The sequence below is a fragment of the Simochromis diagramma genome, unplaced genomic scaffold (genome assembly GCF_900408965.1).
Source record: "Simochromis diagramma unplaced genomic scaffold, fSimDia1.1 OVJJ01000343.1, whole genome shotgun sequence".
Lineage (NCBI taxonomy): Eukaryota > Metazoa > Chordata > Actinopteri > Cichliformes > Cichlidae > Simochromis > Simochromis diagramma.
The window spans coordinates 8,458,141-8,475,202 of NW_024386831.1; the positions used below are offsets into that span (position 1 = coordinate 8,458,141).

Below are 17,062 nucleotides of genomic sequence, written 5' to 3' on the forward strand. Positions count from 1 at the left end.
TTCCAAAGTGTGATGCTGAAACTCGAGGCCAGTGACATCATGATGAGCATGAATGCAAACATGAATACGTTTAGGTTTTATCACACTATCATCTTGTAGGAAGCATGTGTGCTGAATCGAGCAGTCACATGATGAAGGCAGTTTTCACAGGACTTTTCTCTCAGCAGCTGCTGGGATCATTTTCACGTTAGCCCCATCAGGACCTACGCTGGTCGACTCGCCACGCCTCGACTCGGATCGACTGGTTTTCCCATTACAGTCGAGTACTACCCGATGTGCGAGGTCGTCGTTGTGTTGCTAGACATAATTAGCGTGCAACACGGAGGCTAAAACGACGGTGGTCGTCGAGGTAACGACACTCCTGCTGCTTGGTCTGTGACCCTTCGTCAGACTCGGGGACGCCGTTGTTTTTTTGTAGCCATTTCCTCGTTGCCGGGTTGTTTTTTTAAGGTGGGAGTTTTGATTGAACAAACGCTGTCATGACTCATCGAGTGACGTCACATTTTACTACCTGCTCGGATGGCTTGAAACCCCGGCCTGTCGCGGTCCGTGGGAGCAGCTGTGGGGATTGTGTTTTGGATGGTTCACCGGCTCTCTCTTGGGCGGAGCCTCGTTCGATCACAATGAACTATAGAAGCCAGCGCGACCTGCTACTCATCGCCAGTTGGTTCAGTCACCTACTGTGGCAGCCACGCCCCTGTCTGCGCTCCACTCTTCCTTCAAGCCTTGACTCTGTTTCTTTGGGCTCAGGTCTCCGAGCCATCCTCCTCTGGATTCATTGCTCACCTCCTCCAGCGCTGGCTTTTGCATTAAGGAATCATCAACCAGTCGCTTCGCCTGCCTGTCCTCCTGCCATCCCCGACGTTCATGAAGTACTCGAGGAACCATTCCTCCCCTCGCACTCACCCTCTCTGGCTTCTCCCACAGAAACACCCCCACCGCCCAAAACTCTCCCACCTGGCCCTGCATGTAAGCCGACTGCACCCCTGTCCTGATTCACCTGCTCCCTTACCTGTTCACTAATCGTTCCTCCCTCTGGTACAGACTCCCACGGCTTTGATCGCAGCTTCTCAGAACAGCCTCCCTTCATGAGCTTCTGTTTTTGACCGACCCCTCTGTAAATAAATCTTGTCTATAGTTCTCAGTGAGTGCGCTGAGTCTGCTTTTCGGTCCCGCCTTCGTGCGAATCCCAGTTCATGACAGCTGAGCAGGTACTATGACCAAGTGAACAAACCTTAGACACCGTGGCGAGTCGATCCGAGTAGGTGCTAACGGTGTTGACGACCCAGTTTCAGTCAAGCTTTAGTGGTTGGACGGGCAGTTCATAATCCACTCAGTGACTGCAGGTGATCCTCACCTCCACCACGGGGCTGACAGTTGGTTTAATGCTTGGTCTTCTCCAAATGTGTTGTTCCCATGCAGCTTTGCAAACCTAAGTTGTGCTGCCACGTCCTTTCTCCTGCAGCCCTTCCATCATTTACCCTGCTGACCTGTAGAGTCTGACGTGTTGTGCTAAAACCTCGGCTTCGACAGGTGCTGACGATCAGCTAACCAGGTGCAGTGATTGGCTGACCTGGCTGCTACTTAAATCCTGTGGTGAACTTTATCACAGGAGTCCAGGTGAAAACTTTCTTCTCGAGTATTTGCTACAAGTAATGATAACATGCCAGCCAATTTACAACTCAAAAACTTCAAATAAAAATAATGCAGTGTCAATGACACAAAACGAGAATCTAAACCACTCTGATGATGTTACTGCTGCTCATTAACATGCATGCTCTATCTCCACTGCAGTCGGCCGTATCAGTGTTAGTGAAAGACAAACATGTCAAAGGAAACGACCGAGCCGATGGAGCGCGCAGCGTTCCTTCTTCTTCACCTCTGGGAAACACGGTCACCGCACGACTTCAGACTAAAGGACCAACCAGCTGAGACAAACCCAGTATACTCCACTGAAGGAGTGCCAGCACTTCTCTGAAACAACAGTGAACAGAGTGCCGCTCTCACCACGTGACCACGCTCTGGTGACGAGGTGACCACAGGCTGTAACTCAAGTTTAAAGACAAAGCATCCCACCCACTCAAAGACATTTGCATTCAGGGAATGAAGGATTGGAGGCTGCAGGTGCGTGTCTGTGTGTGAGTGTGCGAGCAGGTTACCTGAAGTGGGCGACTTGTTCCTCTCCATGTCAATCGACTGCTGGTTGTCAGTGAGTTCAGTAAGGCCTGCAGCAGCCGACAGGAAGAAGAAGCAGCACACGCAGGGTGTCAGATTATTTGAAGCCGGTCATGCAGATTAAGCAGACGTCTGATTGGTAGAAGTCAGCCACGCTAAGCCCAAAGAAAGAGTGCAGCTAGCAACAATGCTTCATCATTACATCATTCCTCCCGAGGTCAGCCTCGAATATTTGCTCTTTGCTTTTTTATCAGGACTCAAAGTGCCTTGATGGGCAGAGTGGCTGATTACTGATGCGACCTGCACTACAATCAGATTTAACATCTTTTACCAGCTCGCATTAAAATTCAAAAAGCATGTAGTGCAAATCTCATGATGAAGTGGAATAAATATCGAACATACAAACAGCACACACACAAATCCAAACAGGATCATATTCAGTCACATGCAGCAAGCACGAGCCGACATGGAGTCGTCTGTAAAAACTGCCACAAACACTGAGATTTCTAACTCGGCCCTCAAAGCCCGACTGCAGACGTGGGCTGTTTGAAGCAGCATTCATTAAGGACTCATTAACAGCCTCGCAGAGTCGTCACAGCTCAAAACATTTGGACTTTTTAAATTATTTGTCTTCAGTCAAAGGTTCTGCCAAACATTGGTGATGCCGGTAGTTTATGCTGACGTTACAAATGGCTGAAGACACTGAGAGTCAAAATATACATCGCATGGATAATGCATTATTTATAACTGCGCTTGCTCTGCTGTCTCAAAGAAGTGTCTCTTCTTCTGCAAAGGACAGACTGCTGGACATGACTGTAACAGACAAAGCTCTGCAGGTGACGTCTCGCTTTATCCCAGTCATGTCTTTGGTTTGTCCTGGGCTTCGAGTCTGTGTCAGTTCTTGTGGCAATCATCTGTACCAAACATCATGTCCTACTATGTCCATCAAAACACCAACCCACACCCCCACACACATACACCGACTCCCCCGGCCTTTGGGAAGGCCCGACTTACTCTGATAGGATGTACGGATCCTTTTCTTTGAATCTGAATAAAAGTTAGACAGGCCGCGCATGCAAAACTCTGTCAGGCAGGCCCGCATGCCCACACCAGCAGCCACAGAGTCACCAAAGTAGGAGGGGGAGGAAGGAGTGGTGGAAATGAGGAGTGGGGTTTAAAGCGAGGAGAGGTTAAAGAACGGAAGAGCGTAAGTGGGGTGGAGGCAAAGGAAGATTGGCAGTAATGAGAAAAGAGGGGACGTTAGTGAGAGGAATGCATGAGGATAGAGGGAAGGGTGGATGAGGAGGGAAGGGTGGATGGGGGTGGGGGTGGGGAGAGAGAGGAGGCGGGGGGGGGAGAGAAGAACACACAGGCTTAGAGAGGAAAAGAAAGTGAGAGCAAGCAGCAAGTGAGATCGTGTCAGGGAAGGGCACAAGAAATACCCGCGACTCCAGCAAACCCAGAACTGCTGGTGTCACTGGGGTCAGCAGGGAACATGTCATTACCAGCAGCGCAGCATGGAAACCGAGCTCGGTTGTCATTTAATCATCTGCATTGTGACATCATTCTGAGAAGTAAATGCCCACATTTGATGGCTGAACGCTTTCACACTCATACACATGTGTGTGTGATGACGACAGCTAAAGATGTGGTGGGAACAGGAAGTGTTCAGACTGGGCAGCCGGCACTGGCCTTTTGGCTGTGCTCTCCAAGTCTGCTGTTGAGCCTTGTGTGAACCGGAGCACAGTAAGTGCCTCAGATCAGCGCAGCACCACCCGCGGCACAGAAAAGGGCATGTTTGCCCGCTTCTATTTTCCCTTCTGTCTCCACATTGATTTTAAAGAGCTCACACAGAAGGTGTAGGGTGCAACAGCATGTGAAAAAATCACCAGAGTATTTTCAGCTCACCTGTGGGAATTACGCAATGAAACGAGCACTTGCTGCAAGTTCTTCTGAAATATTTACCACCGAGTTGGTGGCTGGTCCAAAAAAGAGTCGGCCTCTATTTTACACAGTGATTCCTAAACGGTGGGTCTGAATATCAAACGCGTTAAATATAATTAAGATGCTTCAGAGGCCGTCAGGAGGAGGGATCAGAAACACCTGTGTGGCTCTTACAGGTCTAAAAACAACAGACTGAGAAATCAAATGACAACATGCATATGATGCCCATGTGGAATGACACGCAACCTGTTAACATGCACTTCATGTCACAGTGCAGCTCTATGACAGGCAGAGATGGGCAGGTGTGTGTTTGTGTGTGACAGACAGAGAGGAAGGACAGAAGATCCAGGCCGTCGTCGTGTTACAGATAGTCTGATGTTACTGTGTCGGTGTCTGCTCTCGTTTCCCCACTCGGACGGTTTTGTCCGAACTTCATCAACCGTGAATGCTAACGATGTGCTAACTGCAAGGCTAACGTCACATTTTCTGTTTCCAGTCAGCTGAGAGGAGTTTAAACACCACCACTTCTTCTCACTAGTTTTTAATGCTGTGCCTAAAACGTCAGTTTATTAAAGATGTTTTTATTTCAGCTGGTTTGTATTTTCAGTCCATTAAGCTCTCGAGGTCACTGCAGAATCATCCCGTTCAAAGTGGGACGTTATTACATTACACACTAAACACCTGCATTACAAACAAAGGCTCGATACGTCAAATCCCTGAAATCATTTCAGAAAATCCACTTTAATACATTTTGTTTCCAAGAGTTTTCACATTAAAAGTTTTGGAAGTTAAACTTTGTTTCTAAAATGATAAGAATGCAGTTTGTAAAGAAACACATTGGAAAACAACAGCAGGCAGAGGCCTGTTTTTAAATTAAAATAGATATTTATATATTCAATTAATATATTATTATATAATAATAAAAGTACTTTGTAATTATAATGTAACTGAATGTAAAATATTATGAAAACTAAGAGTCAGGGCTGAGTAGTGCATACTACCTTACATATGCTCTACTTCCCATCACTGTTAACAGCACCTGAACAGTAATGATTGATCAACAGTAATGATTGATTAACAGTAATGATTGATTAAATATTGAAGGAATATATTGAAACTGTCATATTTGTCACGCACTAGATCAGAAGAGACAGAAAGAGAAGAAGACAGAGGAGCAGAGAAAAGATCAGATTCAGTGTCTGGATGGCGTGATTATGTTGCACACTGAGTATCAGGTGTGTGTGTGTGTGTGTGTGTGTGTGTGTTACCTGAGGTGGACTGCCTGTTCCTGCGGGGGGAACGGGTAAGGCGCTGGTAGGGGTCGGTGCTTCCGTACAGATCCAGTGTCGACATACATAATATGACAGTTTTTTGCAAGTAGTCCACCACCGCCAGGCCGTTACAATTCCCGAACGCCAGGCTGGACACGAACACAACGTCAGGAGGGAAGAAACAAGCACACACACACACACACACGCACACACACACACACACACGCACACACAGGCACGCACACGCACGCACGCACGCACGCGCGCACGCACGCACACACACACACACACACACACGCACACTCACGCACGCACGCACGCACACACACACACTCGCACACACACGCACACACACACACACACGCACGCACACGCACACACACACACACACACACACACACACACACACACACACACTAGAGTTGTACCAAATAACATGAAAAACGCTGTCAAATTAAGCATGAATTAAACAGTCTGCTTTTATTCCATGTTTCTAATACTTCCCAGAATTCCCACATGACTGATCGTCACCTGCCATGCATCATATGGGCTCAAATTGTGGTCATAAATATTTTGCACTTGTAAATCAGTTTTGTATGTGTAAAAGCAGATTTGCGTGTGGACTTAGCCAAAAAATACGTGTGAAACTCTGCACTCAGGTTTCAAGTTACAAGTACGAATTTTGATCCTATTTTTCTTCCTTTCATCTGATTGGCCAATGTCACGTCAATCACAAATGTAACTATCCAATCAGAAAACAGGTGGGTTTGTCTGTCGGGGGGGGGGGTGCTTTATGGAGCTTCAGGTCCTGAGGGAATAAATGCCCTTTTACATGCCAGCCCAGCGTTTTCCTTCATCACTGTGAAGGAAAACAGTCTGTGGTGGTCTCAGTTTGGTGATCTTTGTGTCACAGGTTTACGTGGAATACATTTGAAAAGTAACTTTCCCGACACTGCATATGCTACAATATTATGAGCACACCACACTTTCACTGACCCGAGCTACAAGGAGTAAAAATGTCCAATGGGAGCACAGCCGGCCCGTGGAAACCATTTGGAACAATCACTGTTAAAAAGCCTCATTAACTTATAAACATCTGGCCTGGACAACACATTCCCAGCAGCTGCAGCTGGACGATACGTTTCTGGGAACCACACGTGGATTGGGCTTTAAGCTTGAACCCAGAGGAGACAGAGCTGAGTCCTTATTGTGACATCAGCAGGAAAGCAGGCCGCTGTGCTGAGCACGTCTCTCTGACATCCTAATGTTATTCTGCTCTCACCAATAATCTCAGGAATGTTTTTATATTAGTGCGGCTAAAGGAGGACTGTGTCTGTGTGTGTGCATGTTCTGCTCAGTATGTGAGAAAGGCATCAAAAAGCCGGATAATCAATTGATGCAATTTCACTTAAGATATGAAAAGCTTCAGAGCAGAGATTCAAATGGTGCGACTGCCTCGACCCGCAGAGAGCTTGTCTGAAAACTCCTCTGTTATTGGTTTCTGCCCATAAAGCTTCTATTCACAGCAAAGCCAGACAAGTGGTCTCAAACCCTGCGAGCTCAGGAAGTCATGCAGCTCCCGTTTGACTTGTTAGTCCACATCCAGTAAGTTACTTTAAAATAACAAAAGCAGCTAGAAGAAGACGATGTGCTCGTGTTTGTTGCCGCTCGTCACTGCATGCTCTATTCGCTGTTATGGCTACGGTCACAGGACATATGGTGTTTTTCTCAGCTTGGCTCGCAGGTGTTACATTTGTCAAGAAAGCTCGAGAACACATTTAAATAATTTGGTCACGTTACATTAACTGCTGGCAGTAACAGCAAAATTACAAAGCTTACACATGGCCCATTATCATATTTACATCCTCCCGCCAGCCTCACAGTATGATACAGTACAAATACTGCAAAGACCAACTCAATGCTGCACAAAGCGCATATACACAGACCAAGAGCAACTATAAACACATCTGTGTACAGCCGAGCCCTCTTACTGCCACATGCATGTTCTTCTCCTGTTGCATCACTGTTGCTGTTTATAATCTGGCTCTTTTCAGAAAATGAGAGTCAAATGTCCTCGGTCTGTGCAGGTTTGGTTCCCTGCACACTTCACAGCCATGCTTGTATTGTGCACTGATGCTGTTTTTATTGGTGACGACCAAACATATGGAAATGGATAATACAAGCCTACTGTTTGCTAAATGTTCCTAATTTAGACTCATAGACAGACACAGAGCTGCTCAGGACAGAGTGTTATGCCTCTGAAACTCACAGGCCGTAGGCTGAGTTGATGTCCAGGCTGGTGATCTGCTGTGGAGGTTCACCATCTACCCAGAGGAGCTGGATGACCAACTCTGACTGGTAGCCAGGAGGAACCCGAACCGCCCGGTCCTTCACTCTGAAACAGATGAGCAGCTTTTATCAACAGCTAATGAGGAATGATGTTGGAATGAGGAGTAACGGTCCAATTTACCCTCAAACACCTGGCAGAGCTTAAATACACAACACTGGCGTGCACTGTAACGTGCCTCAGCAAGTCATTAGACCATCATACACCACCAGAGTGCTTTTCTTGACTTGATTGTACTTGAAGTCTACTGTGCTGCAGAGACGGAGGACTGTTATCTTACTTGAGGCAGGGGATGCTGTCTTTGATGCCCTCTGGTGTCCTGCTGCCTGGGCTGGCTGGGTGTTGGTGTTGGTGGTGCGGTTGGGGTGAGTGGGAGCCGGGCTCTGAGAAGCTGGGATTGTTTTCATTCTCTGATGGAGAGATGACGTCGTCCGAGTCACACTGCAGACGCACCTCTAGAGACTGAAACATGAGAGGAGACTCAGGGAACGTGTCACATCAAGACTGGGCTTCACCTTCAGTCTCCGTACATCACCTGACCACTTTAAGCACTCACCACTATCTGAGTGTTGGCATCATATTTGCTGAAACGATAGAGGATGATGTGAGCTGAGATGCCGACCACGCAGAACATGCGACTCTGAGGGCACCAGCTGACCATCTGAATAGCAAACGGGTCTTCTTCCACCAGCTCGGCGGCGCGGCCCTCGCCTGGCTTTGGCTTCTCGAACACTTTGGAGGTCTTCATCTTGTACAACATCTGCAGCGTGACTGCACAGAGACATCTCAGTTAAAGCACAGTGCAAAGCGTGAAGTAAACGGCCATGTGCACGTGGTGATATCCCGACAGCTTTATGCAGTTTGCCATGTTACATCTTCATATTCTTCACCTTTTAAATTTTATGCACTTTGCACAAATGTCTCGTCTCCACCTGGCGAGGCATTTTCACCCCGTACTGCTGCGATTGGCACAGCTGTACAAATGCATTAGACCAGTAATGTGTCTGGCTGAGAGGAGACTGGTTTGCACCACAGCCTTCTGATTTATTTTCCATTTAAAGCACATAAACAGATGCTGCACCTTTAATAAAGCTGCAGTAGTAGAAACGTGTGCACACAGTAAACCTGGAAGCGTGTGCTGATCAAAGATGGCGGGGATCGTACGAGTCGTGTTGAGCTATTACAAACATACCGAGGTCAAACACTCTGAGTCACGACTAAAATAGTCAAAAGACGACTGTCATTTCCACCTGGACTCATTTCTGTCTGGATCAGTGTGGTGGGACGACCACACAGAACACAGCAGGCTTCAATGGCAGCACATCTGACAATCATCTACTACAATAAATATGAATAATAATGGATTGGATTTATATAGCGCTTTTCAAGGCACCCAAAGCGCTTTACAATGCCACTATTCATTCACTCTCACATTCACACACTGGTGGAGGCAGCTACAGTTAGCCAGCTGCCCTGGGGTAGACTGACAGAAGCGAGGCTGCCATATCGCGCCATCGGCCCCTCTGGCCAACACCAGTAGGCAAGTAGGGTAAAGTGTCTTGCCCAGGGACACAACGACCAGGACAGAGAGCCCAGGGATCGAACCGGCGACCTTCCGGTTACAGATGCGATTCCCAACCCCCTGAGCCACGGTCGCCCGACCAGCCACAACATCTTCAGCACCTGCCTAATACTGTGCCATTCACCCTGAGCCGTCAGGACATGGACTCCACTACACCCTGAAGGTGTGCTGTGGTATCTGCACCAAAGTCCCACAGATGCTCGACTGGATTGAGATCTGGGGAATCTGGAGGTCAAGTCAACTCCTCAAACTGGTTGTTGTGCTCCTCAAATAGTTCCTCAACCATTTCTGTTTTCAGTGCATTATCCTGCTGAGAGAGACCACAGCCATCGGGGAGCACCTTCTCCATGCATGGGTGTAGATGATGTGGAACAATGCTTGGATAGATGGTACGTCTCAAAGTAACATCCACATGGATGCAGGACCCAGGGTTTCCCAGCAGAGCATCGCTCAAAGCAACTGTCCCCGTTGGCTCGCCTGTGGTTCCCCATGTAAGCGACGCACAATAATCCGTCCACCTATCTGATTCATCAGACCAACCCGCCTTCTTCCATTGCTCCATGGTCCATGTCTGATGTTACGTCTGATCGGTTTATATCATATGAACTTTGCTAAATAGATGTACGAAATGCTCTCAGCTGATCTATCATGTGATGAGGAATAAGCGCTGAGATCAGCTGATCTGAAGCTAAACCATACTATATGCAGGTATGTTAGCTGTGGGTGAGTATGATTAGTCTGAACTCTTAGATTATGTCATTAAGCAATTAATGATATCACCCAGGTGACTGATTAACTCTGCTGTGGAACAAATGCATCGCTGCAATGAGAATGCAGGAAAGCTTGGTGCACAGGACTTACTTGCAGATGCGTCCCAAAACTTAATCGATCCGTCAGCATGCCTGAAAAAAAAATGTATTTAGTATGAAATTAATGACAACAAGTAAAACTTCCAACCTTCCCACTCACTTTTAGTCTAATTAGTCGTGTTCATGATTATTACCTCAGTAAATTTATCGCTGCATTTTTAAAACATCACACTGTTCATGAATCTGCAGCTCACCCGTCCTGTGGCTCACAGAGCTACAAAGTGAAGCTGGGTTCCTACTTCGTGAGAACTTGAGCATTTTTAGGTGTTTCCCGCTGTGCTTTCAGCAGTGAAACGTCTCCACGTCGACCTCAAAGGGCCGGACTGCCACTGATATCTGTGAGTGTTACCCAGAAGCAAACGCCACCCAGCGAGCAAGCTTCAGAGCAGGTTAACATCTCTGACAAAGGGGGCCTGCTCTCTGCTGGGGCTGGCACAGATAGAAATCAAATCTACGCAGCGCTATAAATGTAGAAAAACCCACAGTCGGTGGTTCTGTCACCGTGGCATGAGACACAGCTCAACTGTCCTTTTAAATGTGACGGGTGGTGTTAAAGAGGGGTCATCAGTATTCCTGTCAGCATTTCTAACTCACCCTGTGATGATGATCTCTGGATAAGTGTGGGAGCCTAATGTCCACGTCCCTCCACTGATTGGCCACTCCTGACAAAATAATCACAGCAGCACTGATTATTTTAAACACCCGGGCACATTACCCTTTCTTTCTGTCCCATTGTACCCTCGCTTTTCCTTTTGTTCTAAAACACAGGCTGTCATCCTCAAATACAAAACCGAATTGATTAAAAGTGATACGTGTGCTAATGATTACCTATAATTTAAAAAGTTCAACAGCAATTATTTTAGAAAGATGATTTTACGTGACAAATGATGAATAAAACTCCCTTCAGAGACCAGGATATACCAAAGAACCGAAGCGCAGACACACAGCTCTATACATATTTATACATCAGTTCTAGCATTGTATTTTCCGCACTATAAGGCGCACTTAAAATCCTTTAAGTTTCTCAAAAATCATCAGTGCACCTTCTGTATGAATTCTGGTTGTGCTTACTGACCTCGAACCAATTTTATGTGCTACTAAAATTTGTCAAAAATGTTTTAGTGTGACTTTGCTAAGCTACGAAGCCACCGCGTGATGGATTGTTGGAGCATTACGGCTATTGTAGTCAGGAGCCTCACGGAGGCAGTGTTGCCAACTTAGCGACTTTGTCGCTATATTTAGCGAGTTTTCAGACCCCCTTAGCGACTTTTTTTTCTAAAAAGCGACTAGCGACAAATCTGGCGACTTTTTCTGGTGTTATTGGAGACTTATTTATGACGACTTTTTGACGTGAAAGGGCGTGTTGCTCTTACTCTCAACAAGCAGCGGTGCGGCCGTGGGCACCTCACCCGTGCTAAAGCGCTCACGGGCGGAGGATAGTCCTCCCCCAGCTGCAGGAGATGTTCACACCTACGCGTCAAAACTGCAAATGAACAGTGCATGAGCGAAGCCGCTGCTCCTGCACTGACTGTAACGCAGTCCTTCTTTTACTGTTATATGTTTTGTGGATCACAAGGTTTAAAACTACTTATAAACACACACACATAAAGTAACTACACCAGAGTGCCTATTTCGGGTCACTTTTATTTTTTTATTTTTTTTTATTTTTTTTTTTCGGGTCACTTTTGCCGGTCGAAGCCCGGATAAAGGAGCAGGGTTGGAATTGTGACAATAAAAAACAATAATTGCTAAAAGAAATTTAATTTGTAGTTCTAAATAAATTCTAAATGCATTTAGGACGTTTTTTGCTCACTTTATGTCTCTTCCACGATGTTATTTCTCTCTCCAACAGCGTAGGTTACAATTACATTAGCATGGCCAATTATGCAAATTAGGTGATGACGTCATTTAGCGACTTCTAGCGACTTAGCACAGCCAATAGCGATTTTCCTTACTGAGGAGTTGGCAACACTGCACGGAGGAATTTGGGTCCTAAACTCCGCTTCAGGTCCCAAAGTCAAACGAACACTGCAGCATCACTGAGAGTTAAAAACTGTCTAAATTCTTTCATCTTTAAATAAAATCATCAGCGTTGCTGCTTTACCAGGTGTAACAATTAAGTTTAACAGCCAGGCATCCATGAAAACAGGATTTATTACATTTAACAGAGTTAGAAGTTAGCAGGCTAGTTAGCTAAACATGATATAGCATGTTCTGACTGAGAGATTTGTGAAAAATTCAAACGTACAGCTCTGCTGTCACTTCCAACATAAATTAAGACAGAAAACTAAACAGCAGTGACGTTTGTAGGGTTACTGAAGTTGGGCTAGCTGCTATATAATGATGTGCTACGTGACCGCTAGCGACACAGCTATGTTAGCATAGCGTAAACACAGTGAAGCTGGAGGATGAACGCTAACTTTTTTCCACTCGATAAAAGTTAACGTGAGGGTTCCTGATGGTTAGAGACAAATACAGTCGCATGGCAGGATGCTGTAAACAGACCAAACTTCAGTCAGGAGAACAACTGAGATAATCCATCCACAATACGAGGTTAGTCATTCATATACTGCAACAACATGGGAATAGAGCAGGTGCAGAGAATTCAACAGTAATGAATCAATGGTACAGAAGTGGAGGAAGCAAGAATGAGCTGAGTAAAGTTTGACTTATTTGACTGTTTTGTTTCGCTTAATGCGACTTATGGTCCGAAAATACGGTATGCAAGGATTACGTAACACAAGAAAATCCTCCCAACATGGATCTGCACAGCAAAGGCCGTACTCTTCCCCTCCTTTACCTTCTGGCTGTAGCCAGTCTTCTTGTGTTTCGCTCCTATGGAGTAGAGGATGGGGATGATGTCTGGTGGACAGTCTGCGAAATAGGCCGTGCAGGTCACTGGCGACTCATGGATGTCCATGGGGTACGGGTTCTCAAAGACGGGGTAGCTGCAACAGGCAAGTACACAACGTGGTATATAGTAGACCTATGAACATGAAGCTATTCAGAATTATTCCTCTGCTAATCGAAAGGAATAATTCCAGTTGGTCCTCCCATGAAGCCCACAGGAAGTGGACACGTTCAAAGGTCTGGATTCTTTATCTGTTCTCTAAGCAATAATAATTGAATGTGCCAATGACTCTAGCTTCATCTGCTTTATTGCCGATACAGTAAGATAAGAGCGACTGGTTCTTCTATGCACACATTAATAAAGTGTCACTAAAAGATGTAGAGGGGTGTTTCTGCAGAGCTCCAAATTCATGCCACTCCTTACTTATAATGAAGCATTTAAATACAATTAACCTGATTTACTTATAATGAACGATTTAAACACAATTAGCTCCTAATCAATGAGCTCAAAGACAATCTGGACATGTTTAAACTACTTTAGGTGTTATCAGGAGACATTTATATCTAACAGCTGTAATTAGCTAACCTAATTAACCAGGAAACTTCATTTATACCCGAGCGTTTTGCTACTCCTCAAATGTATGCCTAGCCTAGCCTTGGGTGTTAATCTGTCAGGACATCATCGCCGCGTCCAGCTTCAATCTTTTATAACAATGATAGCGAGTTAAATCTACCCACAGAGCATTGAGCTGTGCTTGTTCAAAGGATAACATCTTTGGCAGTTTTTACACAGGATCTTATCAGACCTCTGAAATCACAACAAAAGCACTGAACTGTTTCCCTTCAAGACACTGAGCTGCTGAGAGCAACTTTCTGATAGATCGATACAATTAATCCACAAAAGTCCAGAAATTAGGATAGTCCACATATGCTTATGGTCATACAGCATTATATGCTGATACCTCTCTGAACTACAGCTGCTTTCACTTTGTTGCTGAATGTAAGAACAGTTTCACTCTTTGAGTGATATTCTTGCACACGCGATGGTGTGATTCTGATATATGATGTCTTACTGTATGATTCACAGTGACGTACTTGCTCTGTGTTAGATCCACCACGATTAAGTCTTTCTCCAGAAGCACGACCACAGCGTAAGGCTCCTGGACCTCTGTGAAGGCCGAATGCAAACAGAAAGATGGAGAGGTAATGCTAGTTACCACGACAACATCAAGGAGGGATGCAAATTTAAAATCAGCTGAAATTCATATAAAAATGACTCAACGTCAGTCGGTGGTAACACTTGGTGAGTTTTAAGGAAGCGTGCTCTTGTGATTTCCACATTATGACAGGATTACAGGAGAAGCCGATGGCACCGAGCGGGTGAAAAAACCCCCCGTGGCTGAAAACCACATTTCTCTGAAAGGCTTCAAACTCACTGAAGCGAGACCACAAAAAGGGACACAGCTACTTGTAATTGAATCGGTACGCCCTTACCGTTGTTGTATGGAGTCTCGCACAGCACCATGAACTCTACTATGGGGTAATCCATCTCCAGCACAGTGATGGCTTTGCCGTGCATGATCGTCAGTGCCGGCCGTCGTCCCGCCTTGTCATATGAAAGACCCCCAGAGAAGATAACAAAAGGCTCACTGTTGTGAAGGAAGAGAAGGGATTTAGAGATGCTCACCTCGACAAAGCAGAAAGAAAGAATGAGTAACAAGTAAAATGAAACACGCTCTTGTTTCAAATCAAATTAAACGCCAGTGATCGATGAAATAAGTGACGCATACACAACGGTTGTTTGTTCCTGTGAGGACTCAAAAGAAATCTTTAAATCTCATCTCAGAGGTTAATATCAATAAAAAAAAAATGCGGCGCTACGTCTGTGCAATCAGGAAATGAAATGTTTAAGACACACGCACCTGTTCCTGCAGGTCTTGTATTCCACTTTGAGAATAGGTTTGCACGACTCCTTCCTCGCATCCCTCTGTATCTTTCCTGCATCAGAGGAAAAAGCAAAGGAAGAGCAACATGTACAGATTAAATTATAGTTTCATAATAAGATGAGAAGATGTAAGAAGAAAAGCTGCTGTTCACCTGTTGTTATGTTCATGTTTTTCCCTCTTTTAAGCTATTTGGAGTTGCTACCTGCTGCTTTGTCAAAGTGACTAATGCACGGCTCTACACTGTGTTCATAATGTTACACAATGTGAGCATAATCAGGACATAGTGCGCCACAGGAACCCCCTTGAAGGATCAAATTTAGTCTCATTTCCAACTGGAGTTTTGTGTGTTTGCTGTGTTTCCGGGTCCTCTCTTCACTGAATGACAGTCCATTATCAGAGTTAGCGTATTAAAGGGAGTAATTCATGCTTCTCATATTAACATCTTTGAAGAGAAGGTCTCCTAGCTTGGAGGCAGTGAAACCTTGAATTCTACCTTTCAACAAAGGCTCAGCACTTTCTGAACAAATGAAAGAAACATCATTTCTAAACTGTTGGAGCTCTGCTGCAGCATCTTTTATTGAACGCAATAAAAGGAATCATTTTAAGTGTACCTGGATTCTCTGAGAACAACTCGTCCTGTCGCAGATTTCTTCACATCATCATTATGAAAAGTGGCTATAAAAAGGTCATTTTGGTGCCCTTATGTACAGGACATTGTGCTTAAAACAGACAAAGTGTTGGCTGTAAAAAGTGAGAAACTTCTGATAGTTTAGTTAAAACACTACGCTGGCCAAAAAACTAAAACTTCTGGTTAATGGTGCTCCGCAACAGCCTGGCCTGCTGAGACCGGCTCCTTTAATTGGATACACCGTTAAGAAAATGGACGGATGGTTTCTGAACTATGCTCACCTATCCAGGTACAATGCTCATTACCTACATGTCACTGACACGATTGTAGCTGAGAAACACAAAAGGCAAAGAAAGCCCCAGTCGTCACCGAGCTCTGCATCAAGCAACAGCTCAGCAGGTAAGTAAATGATGGAAAGCCAAACACACGTGTAACATCTGTGGTTAAGTATTTAGAGCACTGTGCTAATCGCTAATTTAAATAAGCTAAAATTTGTGAGCATATTTGGCAGCTTCAGCAGTAAATTTTATAAATAAATAACAAGATGATGGATTTTTGCCCGACTGTGAAGAAGTCGACTCAGCTGTGTGACAGAGGGAACAATGGCGAGTAATAACAGGTATGCAGAGGTTAGCCTGGAGTGTTAGAGGGGCAGTGTGACATGTACCGCTACAGGTTCAGACATGAACAGCAGTTTCATGCTTGGAAGAAGACAAACATCCATAATTCTCTACAAGAAGTCGATTCTGACATTTAAAAGATGTTCAAACTAAATACTGAATCAGAGTCATTCAGAGTCTTTGTATGGATCTGCATAGGCAGCATGCTAATGCTAATCTAGCCTAGAAGAAGCCAGCAGCTGCTTTTTAACTTTCTTTGTTGTCAGTTTGCGTTCAAATGCAAAAACTAAAAGAAAGACGGTGTCCTCATTAGGAATTTGTGTCAGTGTGTGGGAACGTAGCCTTGGGTTTACAGAGTTAATTGATAATTATGAGATAATGAATTTCAGGTCATATTAACATGAAAGTAACAAGTTCTCTGATGGGTAATTAAGTAACATACTCCATTACCTCTAAGGAAAGTAACAAGTAATAAGTAATGCATTACAAATTATTAGTAACTTATTGTCATATTGAAGGAAAACAAACACATAATAAAATCAAACTGGTTTTGATTTCTGGAAGTAAAGTACGTTTCCTTACAGAGGTCACAGATAGGTGCTAACTAAGCTAATAGCGCTCTGCTAGTTTTGAGCTATTTCAAATCACTCAGCTGGACATGTTTGTGATATCGGAGCATTTTGGAGTATATTTAATCCAATTCTTTGATAACTAAGATGCTGCTCTGCTGTGAGCTCAGTGAAGTTTGTTGCTTACCACACACTCAGACTGTGGACACACCATGTAAGTCACGTTAGCTAGCATTAGCTCAGTTAGCACTCCTTCCCCTC

At 44.9% G+C, this 17,062-nt stretch overlaps 1 protein-coding gene across 16 annotated transcripts in view; it reads right to left on the bottom strand.

The window, feature by feature from the left end:
- The window catches only part of stxbp5l (syntaxin binding protein 5-like), a 126,674-nt gene that overhangs the window by 26,903 nt on the left and 82,709 nt on the right, over positions 1 to 17,062 (bottom strand). For 9 of the 16 annotated variants that reach the window (XM_040027791.1, XM_040027792.1, XM_040027795.1 and 6 more), the window contains exons 9-20: positions 14,961 to 15,036; positions 14,533 to 14,687; positions 14,134 to 14,206; positions 12,989 to 13,136; positions 10,783 to 10,850; positions 10,181 to 10,221; positions 8,294 to 8,508; positions 8,018 to 8,199; positions 7,660 to 7,785; positions 5,388 to 5,539; positions 3,190 to 3,258; positions 2,160 to 2,225 (exon numbers count right to left, since the gene is read on the bottom strand). In XM_040027791.1, coding sequence (XP_039883725.1) covers positions 2,160 to 2,225; positions 3,190 to 3,258; positions 5,388 to 5,539; positions 7,660 to 7,785; positions 8,018 to 8,199; positions 8,294 to 8,508; positions 10,181 to 10,221; positions 10,783 to 10,850; positions 12,989 to 13,136; positions 14,134 to 14,206; positions 14,533 to 14,687; positions 14,961 to 15,036 — 1,371 coding nt within the window. The remainder of the gene's footprint in view (positions 1 to 2,159; positions 2,226 to 3,189; positions 3,259 to 5,387; positions 5,540 to 7,659; positions 7,786 to 8,017; positions 8,200 to 8,293; positions 8,509 to 10,180; positions 10,222 to 10,782; positions 10,851 to 12,988; positions 13,137 to 14,133; positions 14,207 to 14,532; positions 14,688 to 14,960; positions 15,037 to 17,062) is intronic. The other 7 variants (XM_040027793.1, XM_040027802.1, XM_040027800.1 and 4 more) reach the window with 1 other exon arrangement.